Raw genomic sequence first — 24,382 nt, forward strand, 5'->3', positions numbered from 1 at the left:
GTAAAGATTGCCTTCCTTCCTTTATGCATATGAACTCTTTCAAAGCCTAAATGGTATAGTCAGAATAAGACTGTGAATATGGCTATTCTACTCCCCTGGGGAAGATGGCATCATCCAGCCCTACAGATGAACCCCGGAGATGCCTCTCAGTACCCACTCTACATTACCTGAATGACTGCAACTGTACACCAGCTGTTCTCTATCGGTCCAGTTTCTTTGATGTCCAGTTTTTCCTCCATTTTGCTACCAAATTTATAATCTTAAGTAACACATTCATGTGTCACTCACCTGCTCAAGACGTTCAATGGATCATTATTTCACATAATCATGGAATAAAAGAACCAAAAGGAATCATAAAGATCATACATTCTAATAAAGGCAAATAGGTTTCATCTCAAATGCCAGTTCCCTCCATTTGCGGGTAGCTCCCTATAGTTAGGATATGACAAAGGATTCTGAGGACCAGTGCTGACCTGTCAGATAGGAGCTCTGTAGTTGATTGGTGATGTCTGCCCCAGGTATAGAAAGAAAGATTGCCTATGTATTTCACATTCCTAATCAAGATGTCTTCCTAATCGAGTGCTGTTTCTTCAGCCGATTCTTTTGGTATATCTTCATACCCCAAGTAACATGCTTATGATGCTGCTACTTGAGTTTTCAGTTGTAGACTTGATCTTTGTACTTATCACAATAATAGACGATGATTCAGCTCTCTTTAGACTCCTGTTCACCACACATACATTTCTTGTCCCCCTGTACACACATTCTCATGTCATAATTTTGGTTAGTTCAGAATTTGGTATTCACATTATTATGAATATTTAAAGGTTATTTATACCTGAGCCATGTGATATTATATAATTACCCTTCCTTAAAAAATTTTTGTGTTCCCAGGAATTTATAAACATCCTGTCTTTACACTTTTATAGTTTCCTCTGTGATTATTAGTTCAATCCCAAATTCTTCTCCCCAATTATATAAATTTCCTCTCAGTATATTAAAACACATTTAATGACCTATTCATTTAATCTTCTTGAAGAGATCTCTTCTGAGCCTCATCAGTGACCTCTAGCCAAAAACTAACAGGAACACACCAGTAGCTGAATGAGCTGAGTTTATTACACATGGCAGCACGAGAGAACACACGCCATGGAGAATTGTGGGGAGTCTCAATAGAGGGTATTAGAAAGGACTTACAGGGTTTGTACCATATGACTTGAGGAATCATTTAAAGAAATGGGATGTTGCCCTGAATTTGAATGTTCTCAGGAAATGAGAGTAATTCTGTGGTCGAGTATCTTAAATTTTACCTAGAAAAAGAAAAGACTAGATGGAAGCTAAAGCTGTGATTGCTAAACAAAGCTGTACATGAAGAATTGATGGTATTTTGTGGCTTGGACAATGTTCATGTTTTTGTCTGTGTTCAAATACTATTATGGAGTGGCCTTGTTTTTTTCCTGATCCATCGCGATTACAGAGTGGCTTTGTCTGAAGTTGATGTTGTGGGCAATTGTTTATGTTCAACAGAGAATACCAAGGCCTACCTATGAGTGCCAGTTCTGCTCCTGGATATCAGGGGCTGCCTTTTTCTTTCTCAGCCTTTTGACTTGTTCCAAAGTAGTCCTGTTTCTCTATGTGCTTACCGCCCTGCTCTCATCTTAGGAGCCTTACTCCATCGTTTTGGTGATGCCCTTCATCTCTCTTCTGTGTTGGAGTCCCTATTTCTTGGATCTCATCTATTTTTTTCTCTTAACTTTCTTTTGGTGAAGGGGACATGCCTTCCAGTACCTTCTTGAGAAAATGTTAGTGAGAAGTAATTGTTTGAGACTTTGTGTGTCAGAAAGTATATGTCAGAAGACCTTGCATGCTAAAAAATATTTTACCTTCATACTAGCCATACAGACCATTAATACTTTAATCAGATATGGAATTTTAGGTTAGAAATCATTTTCCCTCAGGAAGAAGGCATTGATTAACTGTCTTCTAGCTTCACTATTAAGAAGATTTGGTGTCATTCCAATGATTGATCCTTTATTTGAAGCCATTTTTTTCCATGCTGGGAATTTGTAGGATCCGTTACTTGCCTCCAGAATTTTTACATTTTACAATGATGTTCCCATTGTATCCATTGTGTAGGCCACTTAGTGGGTTCTCTGTCTATAGAAACGTGTGTCTTTACAAAGTTCTGACACTTCATCTTGAATTATTTAATTTTCTCTCTTCTGCCTTAGATTCCTTTTATGCAGATATTGGACCTTCTACAACAGTCCTCTAATTTTCTTGTCTTTTATTTTCCATTCTTTTTTGTAATTTGACTTACAAAAAGGGAAATTTTTTCCTCCTCTTTCATTATGCTATCATATTTTATATTTCCATGTGCTCTGTTCTCTCAATGTTTTGTTTTCATAGTATATTTATTATCTTATCTCATTGAGGCTATTAATGATAGTTTCTTTATTCTTGTCTTAAATAAGACTTTATTTTTCTTTGTGTTTCTTCTGTATTTTTCTTTTTTTGTTGTTTATTTTTGTCTCTTTCTTATTAGAAACTTTCCTCCAATATATGGTAATTCTTGGCTATCTGCTTATATTTAAGCATGGGGTGCTATAATTCTAACTGGAAGCTGCCTGTGATGGTGAGACTTGTCACTGTAGTTTGATCTGACTGTACACAAAATACGTAAGGCATGGCCCTTGATCAAAGAAGAGTTTGCAGTGGAATGCACACAAATTGTTCAGATTTTAACAAATATTATAAAAGCTATTTATAATACGACACTACTAGCTATTAAGTTCACAAAATAGCACCCACAGAATATAAAACTGACAGAAATTAAAATGTATTAAAATCCGTTTCCTTCACTGATTTTAAGAAAAATCAGTATTTTTGTTCGAGTACAGTTTCAGTGAGAGACTAGCTTCCCCCAGTGATTTATAATTAACCCAGCCACCACCCACAGCTGGCTGTACTTGAAAATAAGAGTGGGTCAGGCCAGGCACTCCCAGCCCAAGTGAACATTTTCTCAGACCTGCATGCAGTCCAAAAATGAAAGAGATAAAAGGTAAACATGAAGAGCTCTAGCTGTTCTTCAGAATGTATTTTCCCCCAGAGACAGTTGTTTGATTCTCCTATGGCATTTGACTTGTACATAGAGACTCTCCCAGAAACTCAAGGGGCAAGCCTCATGAAAGTTTGAAATGCTTTAGAAAAATATCAGAGTGTTAAACTGAAGTTCACTGATATCAAATAATTGGGATATTTACAGTAACAAATAATGTCTAATTGCTTAACTTTTATGAAAGTTACCAATGATTATTCATGCATTGAAAATGTCTGGAAGAACAGATACCAAACCTATTAACAGTGACTCCTGGGGAGTAGTACTTGAAATAGCAGAGATAGGAAGCAGTTTTTTTTTTTCTTTACACATTTCTGTTGTTTGGTTACAATAAATACATTTTTAAGTGTGAAATGCTACACTATAAAAACTTAAAGAACTAACATAAGCTTACAAAACCTGATACATGCAATTTGGGGCTCAAAAGAAATGGTAACTATCTCAAGTAACTCCAGACCATGTAATTAGAACTTTGATACTTGATATTTTTTTCCTCCCATATTAATGGAGCGCTCAGTCTAACTCCAGCCTATTTTCCAGGTTACCTTAGGAAGGTTTCCTTTCAATAGAAACACCAGTTAGGTTAGGTTTGCAGTTTGGCTTCAAGTAACAGAAACTCAACTGTAATGGTTTTGCTAAATAGGGAGTTGTTTTACTCAATAAAAAGAACAGAGGTGCACAACAGATTATTTCACATAATGAAAAGTCTAGGATCCTTTTAGCTCCCCTTTCAGTACAACCTTAGGGTGTACATTGCTTCTCCATAGTCAGGAAATGGCTATTCCTTTAAGCATAAACTCACACAGAGGAGGAAGGGCAAAGAGCAAAAGGCGTACATGACTAATGGCTTGGCCGGCTTTCCCCCACCACCCCCCAGGACTCCTGGTTACACTGCAACTCTGAACAAAGATGGCATTCTGTTGCTGTCATGGTTAATACTGAGTGTCAACTTGATTGCATCAAAGGATACTGAGTATTGATCCTGAGTGTGTCTGTGAGGTTGTTGACAAAAGAGGTTAACATTTGAGTCAGTGGGCTGGGAAAGGCAGACCCACCCTTAATGTGGGTGGGCACAATCTATTCAGCTGCCAGTTTGGCTAGAATATGAGCAGGCAGAAAAATGTGAACAGAGAGACTGGCCTAGCCTCCCAGCCTACATCTTTCTCTTATGCTGGACCCTTCCTGCCCTCGAACATCAGACTCCCAAATTCTTCAGTTTTGGGACTCAGGCTGGCTTTTCTTGCTCCTCAGCTTGCAGGTGGCCTAGTGTGGGACCTTGTGATCATGTGAGTTAATATTTAACCAACTCACACACACACACACACATATATATACATATATATATGTATATATACACATATATATATGTGTGTGTGTGTGTGTGTGTGTGTGTGTATATATTATATATATATGTGTGTATATATATATATACATACACGTATATATATATGATATATATACACACACGTATATATATATATATATATACACACACACACACACATATATATATGTATGAGACTCTCCCAGAGAGTCCTATTAATTCTCTCCCTCTAGAGAACCCTAATACAGTTGCTAAGGTCAAAGTGGAGGGTGGCTATTGGCTAGGCAACCAGCAGGCCCTGCTACCAATGTCTCATCTTGTCACCTCTTCCACAAGCTAAGCCTGCCTAATTCCTGCCTGAAACTAGAAGGCTGGGTTTTATGGAGAATAGAAAAAGGAATCAGAGAAGGAGTAGCCAGAGTTCAAAAATGAACATAATTTATTACAGTATTGTTTGTGTTTCAAAATACTATAAGCAACCAAAGTGTCTGAGACCTCAAACCAGAAAAATCTGCCGAGAGCCTGTAGTTGACATAGAAGCTAGTGAGTGTGCTCTCATCATTTTTCCTATCAAAACCTTGTAAGAGTTCCTGGTCCCAGTTATCTTTCACATACAGATCTGCCTCTACCCAGGAGCTGAGCATGAGGACATCCCACTCCAGGCATGCCTGTAGCAGAGAATCAGACAAGGACCCAGGATGTCTGCTGGACTTCCTCTATCCAGGAGGGCTTAACTTGACTTTCCTAAAGGAGAAATCAACTCTTTGATGACTACTCACCTCTTCCAAGAAGGCTTTCCCAATTATTCAGTTCTATACTGAGTTCTCCCTTTTCTGATCGGCTATAGCAATTTTATGTTTGTTAAGTCCACAAAATTCTGTATATTGTTAGACATGTTTCACAAGACCACGTCTTGTTTTCCTGAGTCCAGTGTGTGTGTCTCAAGAGCTAGTGCTCCAGGGTAGGAGACCGACGGGAAAGCAGGACGTGGACACGAGGGTGCAGAAGGTGCTACTGAAGATGCCTGGGTTCATGGCTGATGAGGCATCCAAAGACACACTTTAGTGACGTTAACATAGCAGCATGATCCTCAGAAAGATCCTGTTAAGTAAACCTCAAGTCACTAGACAGCGTGACACTCCCTTCTTGGGTCAAATTTTGGCCAGTATTCAACCGTAGGACCTGCAAATGTGTGCTGTCATAATAGGAATTGCACCACATCAGATTGGAGTCATGTGCTTTTGGTGTAAATATCCAACTCTAAACTTGCTCTAAGTCAGCTAGGCTGTAAGCACCCCAAGATGACCCTTTCCCCATCAGCTGCCATGTGTCCTCCTCTCTGCTCTCATCTTTATCACAAAGAATCTGACACACTCATTCCTAATAGGGCCACAAAGACTTACAGTGTGAGATCTGCCTTCTCCCCGAAGTATGTCAACACAGGAGAAAAGTGTAAGCCATTACAACAGAAATGTAATGGTGAAGTTTTAAGTATCAATCAAAAAGTTGAGGCTTTTCTTTTGTGTAAGAACTTTCAGGCTACTAATCAAATGACTACGTACATATAAGTAGCAAATGATCCCCACTATTGTTAATAAATTCTACTTTTTTCTTTATCGTATAAGATTTCATAAATGAACTCACACTTCATAATAATTTTCATTTGAATAGTCATAGTATATTCATGTCTTCAAAGTGCTGGGTCATGAGTTAGGCAGACCATGGGTTCCAAGTCTACCTCGCTGGGTTTGCACCTGCATCAAGGAGGCAGGTTGCTTAAATGTGTTTGTACCTCATTCTCCTCATCTTTACAATTGGGGAAAATAATCCCCATCTCATGAGGGGTACTATAAGGATGAAATAAGATCATATATATATATACAGGCATTTAGAACCTTACTTGGCACTTAGCTTATGCTCAATAAATGTTAGCTATTCTTAGTAAGGCTTATTTTGCTTCTAAATAATAAAACATTTGCAGCTGGAAAATTACAGTTTTTTGGCAGGTCTTCATATTTTGATTTGCAATGGCTTATAAAGAATATTTGGCATAAAAGGAAGTTCCTGTAAGATTGAGACTAGTGATTTGCCCACCATTTTCAAAAAGTGTGATGAGGTTGACTATATGGCAGTGAAGATTTATTTCTTACATAAATGCATGTTTTTAAATTTTGATTTCCAGATTGAAGCTGTCCCCAAAGATGATTCTATATTATCTGAGAGAAGGCGAGAGCTTCACAAGGAAGTGGAAGTAGCTAAGAGGAATTTGGTCCAACAGGTTAATATCAACTCTCATTTAAGCTTCTATCTAAGAATGATTAATACAGAGTTGTGTTTTTAACTGTGCTCCACAAAACCTTATCAATAAGAGAGTCATCGAAGAGCGGAGGATCCTGTTTAATGTGGGCATATTTCTTCATCTCAAAGTTCACTCTGATCCTATATTAAATTTGAGAAAAAAGAATATGTTTGAACCAGCAAAAAGTATTCAAGGGAATGAGATTTTTAAATTACGGGCTACTGGTTACATTAAAAGTAAACAGCAAATGTTTTATTTCACCAACGGCTGATTTCAAATTTTCTTTTGCTTTTATGTCTCTTCTTTTTCTTCATCACTGGAAAATACAGCCTGAATAAGAAAAAGTTCTATCATGTTAACCTACTGATTTTCACATTTTTTTACAAATAAAAGAAATGAAGCTAAAACAGTGGCATCACTTTTTTTAAAATTATTTTTTTGTAGAGAGGAATCTCACTATGTTGCCCAGGCTGGTCTTGAACTGCTGGCCTCAAGTGATCCTCCTGCCTCTGCCTCCCAAAGGCTCGAGTTACAGGCATGAGCCACCACGCCTGGCTTGTTTGTTTTAATAAAATACATTCTGTATAGGAGATGAAAAGGTAGTCTAAGTTACTAGCTTTATTGTATTCCTTCAAATAAATAAGTTATAATATCTGTGTTCTTTTTTTCAAAAGAAAATGCTATCAGAAATAGAGTCTAAGTTAGTAGAACAACAACTTGCAGAAGAAAACAAGCTTTTAAAGGACCAAGAACACATAAAAGAGCTAGTATTCAACCTTGTCCGCATGACTCAAGTCAAAATTGATGAAAAGGAACAAAAGTCCAAGGATTTCCTGAAAGCTCAGGTAACTGCATTTTTTTAACCATTCATTGGTAACCACAATGGTTCAAGGTAGCTTGGTTTTAATGCAATGTGCATTAGAAAGCCATATAATTGACCCTTGAACAACATGGATTTGAACTGCATGGGTCAAATTATACGGTTTTGTTTTGTTTTGTTTTGTTTTTTTCAACCAAATGCAGATCAAAAATAGAGTACTCACAGAATACAAAATGCATATATGGAAGGCCATATATGGAACTCTTATAGGTGAGTTCCACAGGTCCAACTTTGGGACTTTAATATGCTTGGATTTTTGTATTCTTGAAGGGTCCTGGAATCAATTCCCCATGTATACCAAGGGATCACTGTAACTGCATCTCTCCTTCAAGTTCCAGTGACCATAAAATCTTCCCTAAAAGAGATTCAATCGTGCACTGAAAAATAGTCCCAGGATTAGCAGTAGCCAATAATTTAGAGGGGAAAAGAGATCATTGACAAAGAGCAGAGGATTTGAACAGATGGCACTTTTTAAGAATCAAGTGGGTGCTTCCAGTGGACAGGACTGGCAGCTGCATAGGCTGCAGATGTCATTTGGGTTTCACTCCCATCTCAGACTCCACTGTGATTTGCCCAGGAACAACTCCAGAGTGGAAGCACTGGACAGCTGTCCCTCCCAACTTCAACACAGCATCATTTCATAGAATGCCAGATAAGCTTAGTTGCTGCATCACACCATGATTCTCCTGGGCTCCTACAAAGTGCCAATGAAACATTCTCCCCAAAATCAACAACAAAACAAATGGCAAAACAGCCCTCCTGTCATGCAAGCTAAAATTCTACCATTAGAATCATTTATTCCATATAAGGATTATATCCAGATCGAGCCCAGAAGCTCCCTATTAAAAATGAACAGAACAGGACCAGGCCCGGTGACTCATGCCTGTAATCCCAGCACTTTGGGAGGCCGAGGTGGGCAGATCACTTGAAGTCAGGAGTTTGAGACCATACTGACCAACATGGTGAAACCCCATCTCTACTAAAATAGAAAAATTAGCAAGGTGTGGTGACAGGTGCCTGTAATCTCAGCTACTTGGGAGACTGAGGCAGGAGAATCTCTTGAACCTAGGAAGTGAAGGTTGCAGTGAGCCATTATCGTGCCACTGCACTCCAGCCTGGGCAACAGAGTGAGACTCCGTCTCAAAAAAAAAAAAAAAATTAAAAGTTAAAAAATTTATCAAATGACCCAGATGTGGTCTGTTTCTAAGTACACCCTTTGTTCTCATTCTGTTTATTTACATTGAATGGCATTTCTTCTCACTCTGCAGAAAGAGCTCACTCACACCAAAGCATTAGTGAGCAGTAGGGTATGAAGTAGATTTTTGCAAAGAAGACTCGAGGAGAAGATCGACATCACACAACCCACTGCAGGCGCTTCACGTCCCCCTTTCACTGTTTATTTTTCCACCTTAATATTTGAGAAACTAAAAGAAGTTCAGCATGGCTGGCACATGGGAAAATGGGGAGAAAGGATGTCAAATGGTGAGGCCAGAGAACAGAAGTCAGATGATGAAAGTCACTTAATCCACGTTAAACAGTTCAGACTCCATCTTGAAGGGTGCAGCAACAGTGAAGTTCATGAGGTTTCACTAGGTAAAGAAGCGATCAGGGAGGACTGGATGGAAGAAAGGCAGCTTGAGAGCACAGGGTGGCTGAGGGGGTAAGATGCAGGAGCAGGACAAGGAGAGGAGAGATGTGAGAAGGCCATCTTCAGCCAGGAGTGGTGGCTCATGCCTATAACCCCAGCACTTTGGGAGGCTGAGGTGGGTGGATCACCTGAGGTCAGGAGTTCAAGACTAGCCTGGGCAACATGGTGAAGCCCCACCCCTACTAAAAGTACAAAAAATTAGCCTGTCATTGTGGTGGTTGCCTGTAATCCCAGCTACTCAGGAGGTGGAGACACAAGAATCACTTGAACCCAGGAGGTGGGGGTTGCAGTGAGCCAAGATCGCTGGAGCCACTGCACTCCAGCCTAGGTGACAGAGTGAGACTCCATGTCAAAAATGAGAAATGAGAAAGAAGGAGAGGACGAAAGGAAAGGAGGAAGGGAGAAGGGAAGGAAGGGAAGGGAGGAAGGAGGGGAGAGAGAGAAAGAGAGGGAGAAAAGGACGGAAGGAGGGAAGGAGAAAGTGAAGGAGGGAGGGATGAAGGGAGGAGGGAGGGAGGGAGGGAGGGAGGGAGGAGAGAAAGAAAGCCAGCCAGCCGTCTTCACCAAGTCAGGGTCTAGAATGGGACTGGTCTGGAATAGGGTTTTCAAGACAACTTCTTGTTGGCTGGGAAGATCCCACTCAAGTGAGTCTTCCCTAGTGAGAAACTTCCTCCCTTTTTCTCTTTAGCAATTATAGAAACTCTAGAGGTATACCTACTTGTTCTTGTTGGTTTTTTCTTTGCTTTTTTTAGAGACAGAGTCTCACTCTGTCACCCAGGCTGGAGTGCAATGGCACCATCTCGGCTCACTGCAACCTCCGCTTCCCAGGGTCAAGTGATTCTCCTGCCTCAGTCTCCCAAGAGCTGGGATTACAGGTGCCTGCCACATGTCCAGCTAATTTTTTTGTATTTGTAGTAGAGATGGGGTTTTACCATGTGGTCCAGGCTGGCCATACTTACTTGTTAAAAGAATCACTGATCCATTTTATGATTTAGATAATTTTCAATTAATCTCAAAAACTGATATACATGTTATCTATGTGTGAGTGACCTGTGTAAAGTAAACTTCATTATTAAATGAGCTATTTGTATTAAACCACAAAAAAAATTCTTCTTGAGATACAGAAATTGTTAAAGGACAAATGTTTATCCCTTGAGTATTTTTAGCATTAGGAATTATGTGTTAAATATTACTTGTACCTAGCTGCAATTTACGTAAGAAGGGAGTCAATCTTATTATTTTATGTTCACATCACATCAGTATCCCTACAAAAAGACAAAGGTGAAGAAAAAAACTGTTGCTATCACCCCCAAGACAGACATTTTTTCTGTCTGTTTTATTATTCATGGATATAGTTACTTAAATATTAGCTTCTTCCTGATCCCTGTTCTGATGGAGAATGACATTAGAAAAATGCTACACATCAATCTTGGCTCTATGGATAGTTTCTTTTCAATCACTCACTCATACCAAACGGGCTTTGCTCTCAGTCCTTGAGAGAAAGCTGACAAACTATTTCCTCTAGCTTCTACCAGCAAATCCTTCATTTTGAATATGTTTCTTATCCCAGATGCAGCATCCAGTGTCTTTAGATTTGAAGAACGTAACTAGTGTATTTAACACCTGATATATTTTCAGAGCTTTAGAAATATAGCTGCTTTCTTTTAAAATATTTATGTGTAATACCTCCTTACAGCTGGTCTCAATATGATGCTTTATTGTGTAGGAAAACACCCCACATACAAACAGTGGAAAGTACTTTAAAATCATTGCTTCAGTCTCTGACAAAACACCACAGAGACCGTTTATAACACTTATCAAAACTTACTAGGAATCCTCTTCCCTCATCTGTCTTCCATAAACTCTGCACTTACCCAGTCCAGCTGCGCAGTTCAAAATCACTCTTCCTCTCTCTCAAAAGTTCTCCAAACTTTTCCTCGAATCCAGCATATGCAGGCTCTTTGCATTTTCTCTTCTCTTGATTGTTCTCTTCCTTAGGTAACCATTTGTCTTAGCCAGTGTGAATCGGTTCAGCTGGCCAGAATATTTTCAGATCTCCTTTACCCTTCACCCTGGTCGGTATAACCCAGCAGGCCAAGATAGAATTGCTGTTTTTTTTTTTTTTTTTTGAAACAGGATCTCACTCTGTCGCACAAGCTGGAGCATAGTGATGCAGTCCTGGCTCACTGCAGCCTCAAACTCCTGGGCTCAAGTGATCCTCCCACCTTGGCCTCCTGAGTAGCTTGGACTATAGGTGCACACTACTATACCCGGATAATTTTTTTTATTTTTGTAGAGATGAGGTCTCTATGTTGCCTAGGCTGGAGAGTTGTCTTTAATGGAAGAGAATGATGTGGGATAAAGCTGGGAGTGTTCCTATGTTGTTATTTATTTCACTTTTATTTTTTTTCTTTTTACATTTCAGCAAAAATATACCAACATTGTTAAGGAAATCAAAGCAAAGGATCTTGAAATCAGGATACACAAGAAGAAAAAATGTGAAATTTTTCGGAGGTAAAGTAATTATGTGATATTTTATCTATTTAGGTTAGGGAAAAAACCTGATATTTATTTCATAAGTTTCAGTAAACACTTTGTATTTTTACAGACTCAGAGAATTTGCTAAGCTGTATGACACTGTTCGAAATGAAAGAAACAAATTTGTTAATTTACTCCACAAAGCTCACCAGAAAGTAAATGAAATAAAAGAAAGGTATAAAATGTCGTTAAATGAACTTGAAATTCTGAGAAATAGTGCAATTAGTCAAGAAAGGTAAGTGTTATAATAACTATTGGCCTCCCAAAGGCTTGTTTTATGATTCATTTGAACCCTAAAAATCCTGAGGATAATAAGACAGAAAAGAGGCAGAGGCCGCAGTGAGCCAAGATGGCGCCACTGCACTCCAGCCTGGGTGACAGAGTGAGACGCTGTCTCAAAAAAGTTTAAAAAATTAAATTAAAAATAAAAATAATAGCATTTTAGAAAGTCAGAAAAGCCCTTGTTCAAACATCTTATTTTATAGAATCATAATCTATTATGCTTCCATTGTTTGGGAGTCATGTTTTTAATGAATGAAAAACCATACTATATAATGATGCTTACTATGATGATTTTCACCTGCCCAATTAGAAAGAAAAGCACAAATCTAATAATTAGGATTTGGAAGTTAGGAAATAATCAAATCGTTTGTTAACCAACATCCCCTGGTGGTTGATTTAAAGCATCTAATGTGTTGTGGGAGGCAATACCTTATAGCAGAATGATGAAAAGAGGTGATGTCTAGACTCAAATACCACCCCTGCCACTTATTACCTGTGTGACCTTGGACAAGCTCCCTTGTCTCTCTGAGCTCACTTCTCTTATCCATAAAAATAGTCCTCATTTCATGCGACATTTTGCTACGTAATGAGCTAATCCATATGAAAACATTCAGAAGAGTTTCTGGCAAATGGTTATTTTCTTCGTTTATTGTTTACCATGTGCCAAGATCTGCTGGATTCTTTCACCTATGTTAGTAATTGGTACATAATCAGGTCACAAACATTTTCTGGTGGCCATTATTGCCCAGTTTCCTTTCATAAAGCGACTATAAAGTGGCCCCATTTCAGGGGAGGGAAGCGGATGAAAAGGAAAATATAATTTCTGAATCAGGTTCTCGTCTAATATGAAAATAAAATACATTTATAGAGGCCATGCATTCATTCAGCATTTATTGTGGCCATAGGCCGAGTCAGGCACACCTATGCCCAATGGACATTATCGGATATAACCATCTCTCTCCTCAAGACAGCAGTCTCCTGGGAATGACAGAACAATAAATGAATGACTGCAGTCTCTTGCTTTAATAAAGGGAGGCAGTAGAATATTGGGGCACAAAGGAAAGATGTTCTAATGTGGAAGGAAAGAAAATCTGAGACCCGGAAGGACTATGAAAATTCCATATCACATGATGAGTATCATTATTACCAGTGTCGTCATTTCAAGGGCTACACTAAAGCAAGGTCTGCTCTGTTAGTGCTTGTGTTTTAGAAGCCTTCATTGTTTTTAAATAAACTAAAGAAAATTATAATCTTATCCACTGTCTTATTATTTTAAAAGAAAGCTACAAAATTCCATGCTGAAACACGCCAACAATGTTACCATCAGAGAGAGCATGCAAAACGATGTGTGCAAAATTGTATCAAAACTTCAGGAAATGAAAGAAAAGAAGGAAGCCCAGTTAAATAACATTGACAGACTTGCCAATATGATCACAATGATTGAAGAGGAGATGGTGCAGCTTCGCAAAAGATACGAAAAAGCTGTTCAGCATCGAAATGAAAGGTAAAATCCAGGTATAAGAACAGAACACCAGGGATCCAATTTAGGAATGTTTCTCTACCTAGACTTGACAGTGAATAGTGAGAGAAATTTGATATTCAGGTTTCATTAGCCTTTGGAGAGGAGGGACTGTGTGTTGTTTTCCCTGAGAATAAGAAATGCTATCCCTAATACGAGGCACAGTGGCTTTCACCTGTAATCCCAGCACTTTGGGAGGCCAAGGCAGGTGGATCACTTGAGCTCAGGAGTTTGAGACTAGCCTGGGCAACATGGTGAAACTCCATTCCTACTAAAAAATATGAAAAATTAGCCAGGTGTGGTGGTGGGTGCCTGTAATCCCAGCTACTTGGGAGGCTGCAGCACAAGAATCTCTTGAAACCGGGAGGCAGACATTGCAGTGAGCCGAGATCGTGCCACTTCCCTCTAGCCTGGGCAACAGAGCGAGACTCTGTCCACCCGCTCCCCACCAAAAAAGAAGAAGAAATAACTACTGTCCTCATAAACAGGCTAAGAGGAGGGGTTTGGGAATTTGCTTGCTTGAAGATCAATGTCCTTTCCTAGACGGTCATTCCTGCCTCTTATAATACCAAATTCTTTCAGCATAATTGACATAAGTAAGTGTGGAACTTGTACCCATTTTTGTGGTAGGTTTGGTCTTACTATATTTACTCAGCCATTCTCCCAGTTCATTTGCTCAGCATGTTAATAAGACCTTTAGGAGTAGCATTATTTCGTCCAGGCTGCAATTAAATCAGGAGAACTTGATCTTGAGAAGAGCCTTTGAAAAGAAAACAGACAAAATACAGAGTTATTTTAGCCAAGTACAACTACGTGCATGCATGTTTTGAGGGAGGGGAGTCACAGAAGCAATTAAAGGAAGAATTCTGAAGTAATGGATATGCATAGTGTGTGGGAAGACCTTTGAAGAACAGCACATTTCCAAAGGGCTGGTAGGTTTCTTCTGGGGGGAAAGAATGTTATTTGGCTCCTGGCACAAACCAAAGCTTTTGGACAAACAGTGTACACCCAGGCACTCCTCAGATCAGCGGGGCATGATCGGTCATGCAGACCAGAGCTGCTGGAGCTAGAACATTCTTACTTTGTTTCCTCCCCATATTCTCCTTTCAAGAGGGGTTCTTCTCCTGGCATGGTTACAAAACATAGATTTTTGCCTGTTTATGGGGAAATTACAATCAGAAATATTCAACTTGAGAAGAAACTAATGGGCCTAGCAACTTAATATAGAGCAGACGCACACCAGAGCTGCATCCCCTGGCCCCCTGCCTGTGTGTTTCTAGCCAGGCCTTGGTTGGCAAATCTGACCCAAGAAAAGGATCAGCAGAAAATCGGACTGTGGGATCACTTTGTTTGTGCATTGGGAATGGCATTCTTTCCCAGCCCAGGAAAACCTTTGGGACTTGCAGAGACACTGTGGCTAGCCAACCACATGGTCGGCCTCAAAGTTGCAAGGCTTAGTAACCCTCCTATCCCTACAGAAATCCGAAGTATGGATGCAGTTTAACTAGAAAGCCATTGATAACTATTTGTCACCCTCTGAAAGTATGCTATGTTGATGTACATCTTGCATCCAAAGCTGAGGGAACCACGATGACTAGTAAAATGGTAGTTTCAATGCCCACTTAGCCTCTGCCTCTGAATTTGACCATAGTGGCGTTCAGCTGATAGAGCGGGAAGAAGAAGTATGCATTTTTTATGAAAAAATAAATATCCAAGAGAAGATGAAACTAAATGGAGAAATTGAAATACATGTCCTGGAAGAAAAGATCCGATTCCTCAAACTGAAGATTGCTGAGAAGCAAAGACAAATTCGTGTGACCCAGAAATTGCTGCCAGCCAAAAGGTCCCTGGATGCTGACCTAGCTGTGCTCCAAATTCAGGTGGGTGAGTGATCACGGGACGCTTCCTCAGGCCATTTATGTTTTTCTGCCTTTATCAGTTCATGAATGAGTTCTTGCTTGTAAACCAAGCCATACTATTTCTGGGATCTATAAGAATCCATGAGTTCCATCTTGATTAAAAATGCATTTGGATGCTACTCTAGGACGGAATCTGTGCTTCAGACATCCAGGCTACAGATGGTCTTTTTTCTCTTATGAAGCATTTTCTGCCTTTCTTAGAATTTAGTGCCTCCTAGGACATATCTCTAGCTCAGCTTCCTCATAGTGATCTAGGCCCTCTCCCCTCAGCATAATGATGCCATTGCTGCTTCCTGGACAGATGTTGCAGAGGAGCTAGCACTCTCACTTTTCATACCCTGGCCCCCAGAACAAGAGATTGTCTAGAGATTGTTGCCTATTAGTAGTCAGCAGTCACATATGACTTGGCTATTAACCACCGTAGTTCTACGATAGCTTAGTAACCTGACCTCTGACGCGGCCTTTTTTAAAGTGGAATAAATCCAAAAACCTAAAACATGAAATAACAAAATAAATAAAATATTAATAAGCTATATAAGCTACTTTCTTCATATATGTTACTTGCGACTTGTTCTTAATAGAAATTTTTTAAAATTAAAAACTGTGTAGCCTAAACTTATTCCCATTAACTCAATGTAGCAGAAACAAATTCTAATCTGTAACATTTTTTCTAAAATGTCAGGTTTGCTATTTTTTTACCTGATAATAAAGTTAAGACATTTGGTGAATGAAATTTTGTAAAAGTATAAAAATTATAAAGAAGAAAATAAAATTCTATCCCCAATATATAATTACTACTAAAACTATCAAAAATCTGAGAGAGATCCTTTCATTTATTTTCTAGGTATACAAGTAAATGTTTTTCATTAGCTCATGCCCTAGACAGTTTTGGGTCCCCCTCTTTTTTTCTTTTTTTTTAAAATCATGTCAAGGGGATACATAGAATTTCGTGGGACTGGATGATAGGTCTGCTTTTATATTTTGTGCCGTTTGAATGTGTATATGCTATATAGATAACAGCCTCTTTCAGTTTGCACAAATATGCCAATGTTCTGATTCCAAGTGTTTTTGTTTTTTTTTTAATTTAGACATGAGTTCTTCCATTCATTTATTCAGTAAGTGTAGCCAGATTCAGATCAAGTGGCCAGAAAGTCCCTCTAAACTTCCACAGGCCTCCCCAGGCTTCCTGCGGCTCTGACTCCTGCTTCCAACAAAAGTTCATTTGAGGGATCGCCCATCAGCCGGCACGCACAGTGCCTGTTCCATTTCTGTGCCATGTCCGCCCAGGCATGGGACTCACCCCTTCCTCAGGCTACACCTCCACAAGACCATTCATGCAAGGCCTCTGTGAGCAGACTTTATTAAAGATGTGGGACAGTGGTATGTGGGGTTACATTACAGAAATGCAAAGCACTTCAATTAGATACGAGACATCCAAGCTCTTCTTGAGGGCACTCCATCACTGGAGATACTTCCCTGAGTACTAATACGCCATGCCGCACCCTTGCCTAGCTCGATTTCACTGGTTGGTCTTTCACACTTGCCCTCTCCCTCCACAGCCTCATCATCCCAGATTGCCCCCAGGAACTCCATACTTGCCTCATTCCATTTTACAGAAGAATTTGGTTCTCTCCAGCTCTTTCCCAAAATGTAGCTTCAAGTCCGTCTTTGCCCATCCTAAACTATGAAAATGCCTAGCAGCACAAAAGAACTTCAAATTCAATAAAATCTGCAACAGAATAATTTCCTCTCTATTGTATAAGCATATGTTTTGTGTTGACTACAAATCAATACTTCCATTCAGTGGATAAAATTGTTCTTAGAAAAATAATTGTCATTTTGTTATATATAACCAATTATCTAGTGTGAAATGTAAATTTACTTTTACCCAAGAGGGAAATACTAGGCATTTAATAACACTACTCACCCTGCCCGATGGTGAAATTTTATCATTTTGGTTGCACATGAACTGAGACCTATGGACTATGTGATATCAGTTATTTTACTCGACTGGAGTTAATTCTAATTACCTACTCAGCACCCATCATGTGTACCCTTGCAGGGCGTGATGTGGAATTTCGACCTTGAGGCAAGCCATTTCTGTGCTGTGTTCTGCAGTGCCGGATCCCAGTCATATCCTGCTATTTTTTATAGCCACAGTGTCTTGGGTTTTTATTTTTTTAAGTCTTCCCCCCCACCTTTTTTTTTTTTTTTTTTTTGCATCATTTTCCAGGATCCTCTTAAGGTTTGCATTTTTTTCAGCTGTCCAGAACAGTTTTTAATTATCCAAAAGTCTAATCCAAGGTTTATCATGAGTCTGTTCTCCTGGTTCCTGTAATAATAGCTCAATTTAGGAACCTCAGAAGTCACATGAACTATTTTGGGACACAAGGTCACTATTTTACATAGACAGAGTAAACAGTTTTTCCTCAAATGCCAAGAACAAAATAAAATCGAGACACCCCTTTGATAAGCAAGCACTGTATTTTTGTTCCTTAGTTTCCTAATTAAGGAAAGGGAGCATCAAGTATTGTTAATAATAAACACAACAGATGCTTGATTACATATATATGTATACATCAATTCTATATTAAGGACATTTAAGGAATGTAGATAGAGGAAAAAGAAAAATGTTCAATTATTTGTCACCATTTATCATTCTTTTCGTAGGGAGGAAGAGCATACATTTAAAAAATGCTACCTGTATCAGTCCTAGACATGTTGTAAAATACCGTAAATATATTACCTCATATATGATGGATCAACCCCATGGGACTGAGCCTTTTCTTCCCATTTGACAATTGAAGAAACTAAGGTTTAGAGAAGATAAATGATTTGCCTGAGATTACATAGGTATTCAGTAGGAAAAATGAAAATAATGCTTCTTGGCTGTCACCATGCTCCACATCATTCTCCCTATAAAACCAAAACTAAGTGTGGGTACCACTCCCATTTAGGGGTAGCTGTGTGTCTTCATTCCCCTCCAAAATCTCATTGAACAAATATAGTTGATACATATGACACTGTATTGGGGATTTAGCAGAAAAAAATACAAATAGCCCAAGCTTCTTCTCACAGAGTGTACATTAGGTAGATTCCATAATTAAGAATGTTTTTCTTTTCTTTGGGAAGCCATTAAACCTATTGCCAGCCAAGTGTTTTGAAATGAAGTCCAACGTGTTGGATGCTAGTTACCCTGGTCTCTCTAACAACCTGCAATGAAGAGGTGAAGGCTGTGTATTAGTCCGTTTGCATTGCTGTGAAGGAGTACCTGAGGCTGGGTCACTTATAAAGAAAAGAGGTTTATTTTGGCTCATGGTTCTGCAGACTGTGCAGGAAGCATGGTGCCAGCATCTGCATCTGGTGAGGATCTCTGGAAGCTTCCAATCATGGTGGAAAGCTGCCCTCATGACCCAAACACCCCCCACCAGGCCCTACCTCCAACATTGGGGATCAGCTTTCATTCAACATGAGATTTGGAGGGGGACACATCCAAACCATATCAGGCTGTATACTTGGAGCCCTGCAGCCACACAGCATCCCATGAACATAACACAAAATGGGAAGCAATCAAGGACTGTTTGTGAAATCAGCTTTTTCTATGACCCAGAAGGCACTGCCTCGCCTTGTATAGTCAATTATAGACGTCATAGTTGCAGTACCATAAATGAGCAAAAACATCACTTAACCAGGTCCCAGCTGATGGGATGTTAAGAAAACAGAGTTCTCTTCTACCCTGGCCTGGGTTGGTCCTACTGAAAGACTCTAAAAGACCCTGCCAATGTGATTTTCAGATTTACTGAGCTAGAGAATTCATTTTAAAGTTATTGTTTCTTTCTTAATAGTTTTCACAGTGTACAGACAGAATTAGAGACCTGGAGAAAGAGTTTGTAAAACTTGATGGTAAGAACAGAGCTCGCTTCCTTCCTGGGAAAGATCTGACCGAAAAAGAAATGATCAAAAAATTAGATGAGGTAAACATTCTTGCTTAAAATTGCCTCTGTTAGCCCCTTGTTGATATAGTTTCACAGATACCTATGGTGCTGTTTCATGTTATGCAGACAGACCTATCTTCATTATTCTAGTCACTAATACAGTCCTTTCACTGTAATCTAGTCACACATTCTAAGCCTGATTTGGACACTTGCCAAAAGAAGTTCCCATCCAATTGTTTTGAGATTCCAAAGGCACCTTTCTCTCATGGCCTAAAGGAGTAATTTTGGCATCTTAAATGGATTAATTGGTCTTCCTGATGGGAACACATCAGAAGAATGGTGACATGGACGCTAGATAGAGCCGAGGGGGCCATACTCTACCATGTGAGGAGGAACTCCCAGCCGTATCTGCAGGGGCTGTGGCAGGGGAAGGCTTGACTTAACCCAGCTCTAAACACTTCCCAGACGTATTTCGTGGGGGTTGAGGGGAAATAGCGCTCTAATTAGGAAATAAGATTTTGTCTATATGACTTTTTTTCTTCCTCTTGAAATTGTTTTCAAACATAGCTGGAACTACAACTGGCCAAGAAGGAGGAGAAGCTGCTGGAGAAGGATTTCATCTATGAGCAGGTCTCCCGGCTCACGGACAGGCTTTCCAGCAGAACTCAGGCCTGCAAGCAGGACACACTGCTCTTAGCCAAGAAGGTTGGCCTGAAATCCTGCCTTTTCCCTTCTGCCTTGCTCCTTTATTACCTTTTCTTTTCCGCAGACTGCTAGATTTATTGAAAGAAGCTCTGGAGAGATTAGGCTTTACAGCTAGGGAAACTTAGAAAAACGGAAGGATGGCTCAGAGAGTTGTCCAACATGTTTTAGTCTTACTCCCTGAATGAATTCACTCCACGATGGCAAAACCTAAGCTTTTTAAATGACAGTATACAAGTTTCACTTAGCAGAGCAACTACCCAAATAACAGCACTTGCTATCTTTGTATCTCATGCACAGAGTTAAAGCCTTTCCCGTTTCTTTTAAGTGGAAGGTCTCACTTCCCCAGTGATCTGAGTAGGGAATGGTCTAATCCAGAACTCAGCCAGAACCCAGAAATGGAAGGGGACTGTTAAAGAGAAATGCAGTCACACAACACCCAGGCCAGCTGCACCATGGAGGTGCTCAGCAGGCCCCACTAGTGAGGAAAGGCCAGGAACACGGAACTCCCTAATTTAATAAGCATAAGAGACCAGGATGGCAGATCCAAAGCCTCAGAGTGGGGGTGGGACTGCTAGATGCTACACTGAAAGGAGTAGCCAGCAGAGCCCCTAGAAGTCCCCCTAGACTCCCGCAGGCCTCCCGAGGCTTCCTGTGGCTCTGACTCCTGCTTCCAAAAAGGTTCATTTGGAGGATTGCCCCATCAGCCTGCATACCCAATGCCTGTTCCATTTCTGTGTCATGTCCATGCAGGCTTGGGACTCACTCCTTCCTCAGTTTACCCCTACACAAGACCGTTCTTGTGAGGCCTTTCATGCGTACCATAGAGCCATCAGAGGATTGGCCACTCACCTGGCCTCCGGGGCTCCTGGAGCCTCCCGCCAGTGCAGAGTTCAGCCAGTCAGTGGTAATTACTGAACACCTGCTATGTGCTACTCTCATGCTAGGCATGAGTTCAGAAACAAAGAGGAAGCTTACACCATAGGAGGCTCACAGGTTCTAGTAGGGAGAGACAGAAGAAAATAGATAATAGTAATGCCCACACCAGAGACTGTGGACTCCTGAGGGGAGCAAATGTTCCTCGTTCTTAATTTCCCTGATGCCTAGCATGTACCAGACTCTAGGAAAACATTTGTTGGATGAATAATAGTCAGTTATGTTCTAGAAGCACATGTGGCACACTGAACAAGAAATGACTATAACTCTTAGGCCATCTTTGCCATTTTTATTTGACTCTTATGCTTCTGCTCTGACAACTTCCACGAATAGACCAATCAGTCCAGTGGCAGGTTTGCATCTCACAACTTTACTTCATAAACTAAGGTAGAGTTGTGAGTTGCACATCTGCCACTGGAATGATGTTAAGGCTTAGTTAAGCTCGTGCAGTTCGCCTGAATTCGTATGTCTGGTGTTCATTTAAATAAATGCTGCCTTCCTTCCTTTTGCAAAATGAATTTCCCTTTCTTTGGGGGAAGTCATTTTTCACTGAGGCCTGACTTACCAAAGCTGATGGCAGAGTCGCCTGGAAGGCAACAGTAATGCTAGAGACGTGCACATGGCGGCCACTTTGCATAGCCAGGAAAGCTCCAGCACAGCCCAGTCCTAGACTAACAGTTATTCTCTCCTTTCCTTTCCATAACTTCCATGCTCTCCATCTGCTTCTTCCTCCTCCCTGCCTTTCAACGCCTCCCCCACACACACACATTTAAAATGATAATCTCACAGTATGCAGAACTGGAAAGTAGAAAGACATTCAGATTCCAAATCTGTGATTTATCAAAACTAGCCAAAGACCTTGAGAGAGATGGATAAATGATCTTAAAACTCAGTTTTCTCATTCGTGTAATGGGTATGATAGCTGAATTTGTTACGAGTGTTACATAGTTAAACATGTAAGTGGCCTAAACACTTGTAGGTGTTCAACAAGATGCACATCTCCTCAAGTCTCTCACTTCTTTCAGATAGCTAATAGCTCCTCCTGCAAATTTCCCAACAGAAATGGGAACAGAAAATGGAAAATCTCAGCTAAGACTTGGAGCAACCCAGAATAATATGAAACTGTTTTCTAATTTATGGAAGAGAATGGAAGTTGGCCAGTTACACAGACAGACACACAGACTCAAGTGTGCAGTAGTTGAGTGAAAAATGACTCCCCCCAAAGAAGGGGAAATTCATTTAAAAAAGGAAAGGCAGCAAATATTTAAAGAAATTTCAGACATGTAATTCACTCAAAGTGCATTAGCTTATCTAAGTCTTAGCATTTCTTATTTTATGAGTTGCAGTTGTGAATTGCACTAATGCTGCTGGACTGATCAGTAAACAGTCTGTTAGTGGAAGTTGTCAATGCAGAATCATAAAAGTCAGATAAAAATGGCAAAACTTAAGATAACAACTCATTGAAGTTTTTAGTGGTAGTCATTTTTATTCAATATATGGTTCCTAAAAATCAGTTCAGTATAGAAAAGTCATAAGAATTTATATTACCTACCCTTAAGGAGGCAAAGTTTGTATATAATAATAAGTTATTACATTTTCAGAGGCAGATAAATCACTAGTAGCAACATTTCTCTAAGCAGAGGTGCAGTTGTGACCAGGGTATGCTCTAATAGGAGAAGAAGGTATTCAACATTAGTTGTAGTATTTGGAAACTCATTTGCATGTCCCAATTTATCCTGGTCCAAGAACAAAGAATGAAATAGATTAAGAATTCATTCATTCCTTCATTCAGAGAATATCCAACTTTAATTTTGGGGGGGTGCATCTTATATTTTAAACACTGTCCTGAACACTGGGAATATGGTGATGAATAAAACAAATAGTCCTTGTGCTCATGAAGAGGACATTCTTATGGGATGACAAACTGTAATCAAATAGCCAAATATATGTATAATATCAGCAGTGGGACATGATGTGAAGAAAAAATAAAGCATGGTAAGAGGAACTAATGAGTGTTGCCAGGTAGAAGGTATCACCACTGAACTGCCCCTCTGTGGCTATCACACTAAAAGACTCTACCCTTTATCAGGCAGAAAGCTGACAGGAACCCCTGATTCTAGTTTTACTTCTTTCCTGCCTTTTGAGATCTTTTTTTCCCCAAATTGGCCTGTCTTTTAACTGTATTAATGCTAAATAGCTGATATTAAGAGCTTTTTTTGTTTTGTGTTTTTCTTTTTTGTTATTATTATTAATAGGTTAAAAAACAAAACAATCGGGGCACAGTGGCTCATGCTTGTAATCCCAGCACTTTGGGAGGCCAAGGCAGGTAGATTGCTTGAGCTCAGGCACTCAAGACCTGCCTGGTCAACATGGTGAAGCCTGATCTCTACCAACAAATACAAAAAAATAGCCGGGTGTGATGGTGCACACCTTTGGTCCCAGCTACTTGGGAAGCTAAGGTGGGAGGATCACCTGAGCCTCTGGGGCAGTGGTTGCAGTGAGATGAGATCACACCACTGCACTCCAGCATGAGTAACAGAGTGAGACCCTGTCTCAAAAACAAACAACAAGAAAAAAACAAGACAAACAAACAAAAAAAACCTCCAGGAACAGCTCTCATTCTAAATTATTGACTAAGTTTTCCCCAGCTTGGCTTGTGCATGTTTCTGACCTAGTAATGATGCACACCAAGAATTACAATCAATAATGCAAACATGTCAATGTGCTTGTTTTTATTTAAAAAGTCATTTCAGATGCAGAACTTCTGCTGATTATCTTATATAAGCAAAGAGTAACTTGTGTTCTACCAGCTTTTTACCCTGGATAAGTGACAAACTAATAAGGGCAAATTAAGCTAGAACTTAGGCATCGAGAACACTCTTGGCTGGGCACGGTGTATCATGCCTGTAATCCCTGCACTTTAGGAGGCTGAGGCAGGAAGACTGCTTCAGCCCAGAAGTTCAAAACCAGCCTTGTCAACACAGCAATTTCCCATCGATACAAAAATAATAAATTAGCCAAGTGTGGTGGTGCATGGCTATAGTCCTATCTACTTAGGAGGCTGAGGCAGGAGAATCACTTGAGCCCAGAAGTTCCAGGCTTCAGTAAGCTATGATCAGCGTAAGCACCAGAGCGAGACTTTGTCTTTATTTTATTTTTAAAAAAGAACATCCCTTTACCTCTCCTTCTTACCTTTTAAAAATGGGCACTGGCTGGGCACGGTGGCTCACGCCTGTAATCCCAGCACTTTGGGAGGCCGAGGTGGGTAGATCATGAGGTCAA

The 24,382-nt window shown here is 40.0% G+C and overlaps 1 protein-coding gene across 6 annotated transcripts in view; it reads left to right on the forward strand.

Annotated features, from left to right (window-relative positions):
* The window catches only part of CCDC146 (coiled-coil domain containing 146), a 157,034-nt gene that overhangs the window by 129,894 nt on the left and 2,758 nt on the right, over window positions 1-24,382 (forward strand). For 5 of the 6 annotated variants that reach the window (XR_004268359.1, XR_004268362.1, XR_004268358.1 and 2 more), the window contains 8 exons: window positions 6,625-6,720; window positions 7,416-7,586; window positions 11,695-11,783; window positions 11,878-12,042; window positions 13,369-13,593; window positions 15,260-15,488; window positions 19,373-19,501; window positions 20,030-20,167. Coding sequence is in view for 1 of the 6 variants with exons in the window: in XM_032276366.1 (XP_032132257.1) it covers window positions 6,625-6,720; window positions 7,416-7,586; window positions 11,695-11,783; window positions 11,878-12,042; window positions 13,369-13,593; window positions 15,260-15,488; window positions 19,373-19,501; window positions 20,030-20,167 (1,242 nt within the window). In the remaining 5 variants the exon portion in view is untranslated. The remainder of the gene's footprint in view (window positions 1-6,624; window positions 6,721-7,415; window positions 7,587-11,694; window positions 11,784-11,877; window positions 12,043-13,368; window positions 13,594-15,259; window positions 15,489-19,372; window positions 19,502-20,029; window positions 20,168-24,382) is intronic. The other variant, XR_004268361.1, reaches the window with a different exon arrangement.

This window comes from Sapajus apella, unplaced genomic scaffold (genome assembly GCF_009761245.1).
Source record: "Sapajus apella isolate SASKATOON/1434 unplaced genomic scaffold, GSC_monkey_1.0 scaffold7, whole genome shotgun sequence".
Lineage (NCBI taxonomy): Eukaryota > Metazoa > Chordata > Mammalia > Primates > Cebidae > Sapajus > Sapajus apella.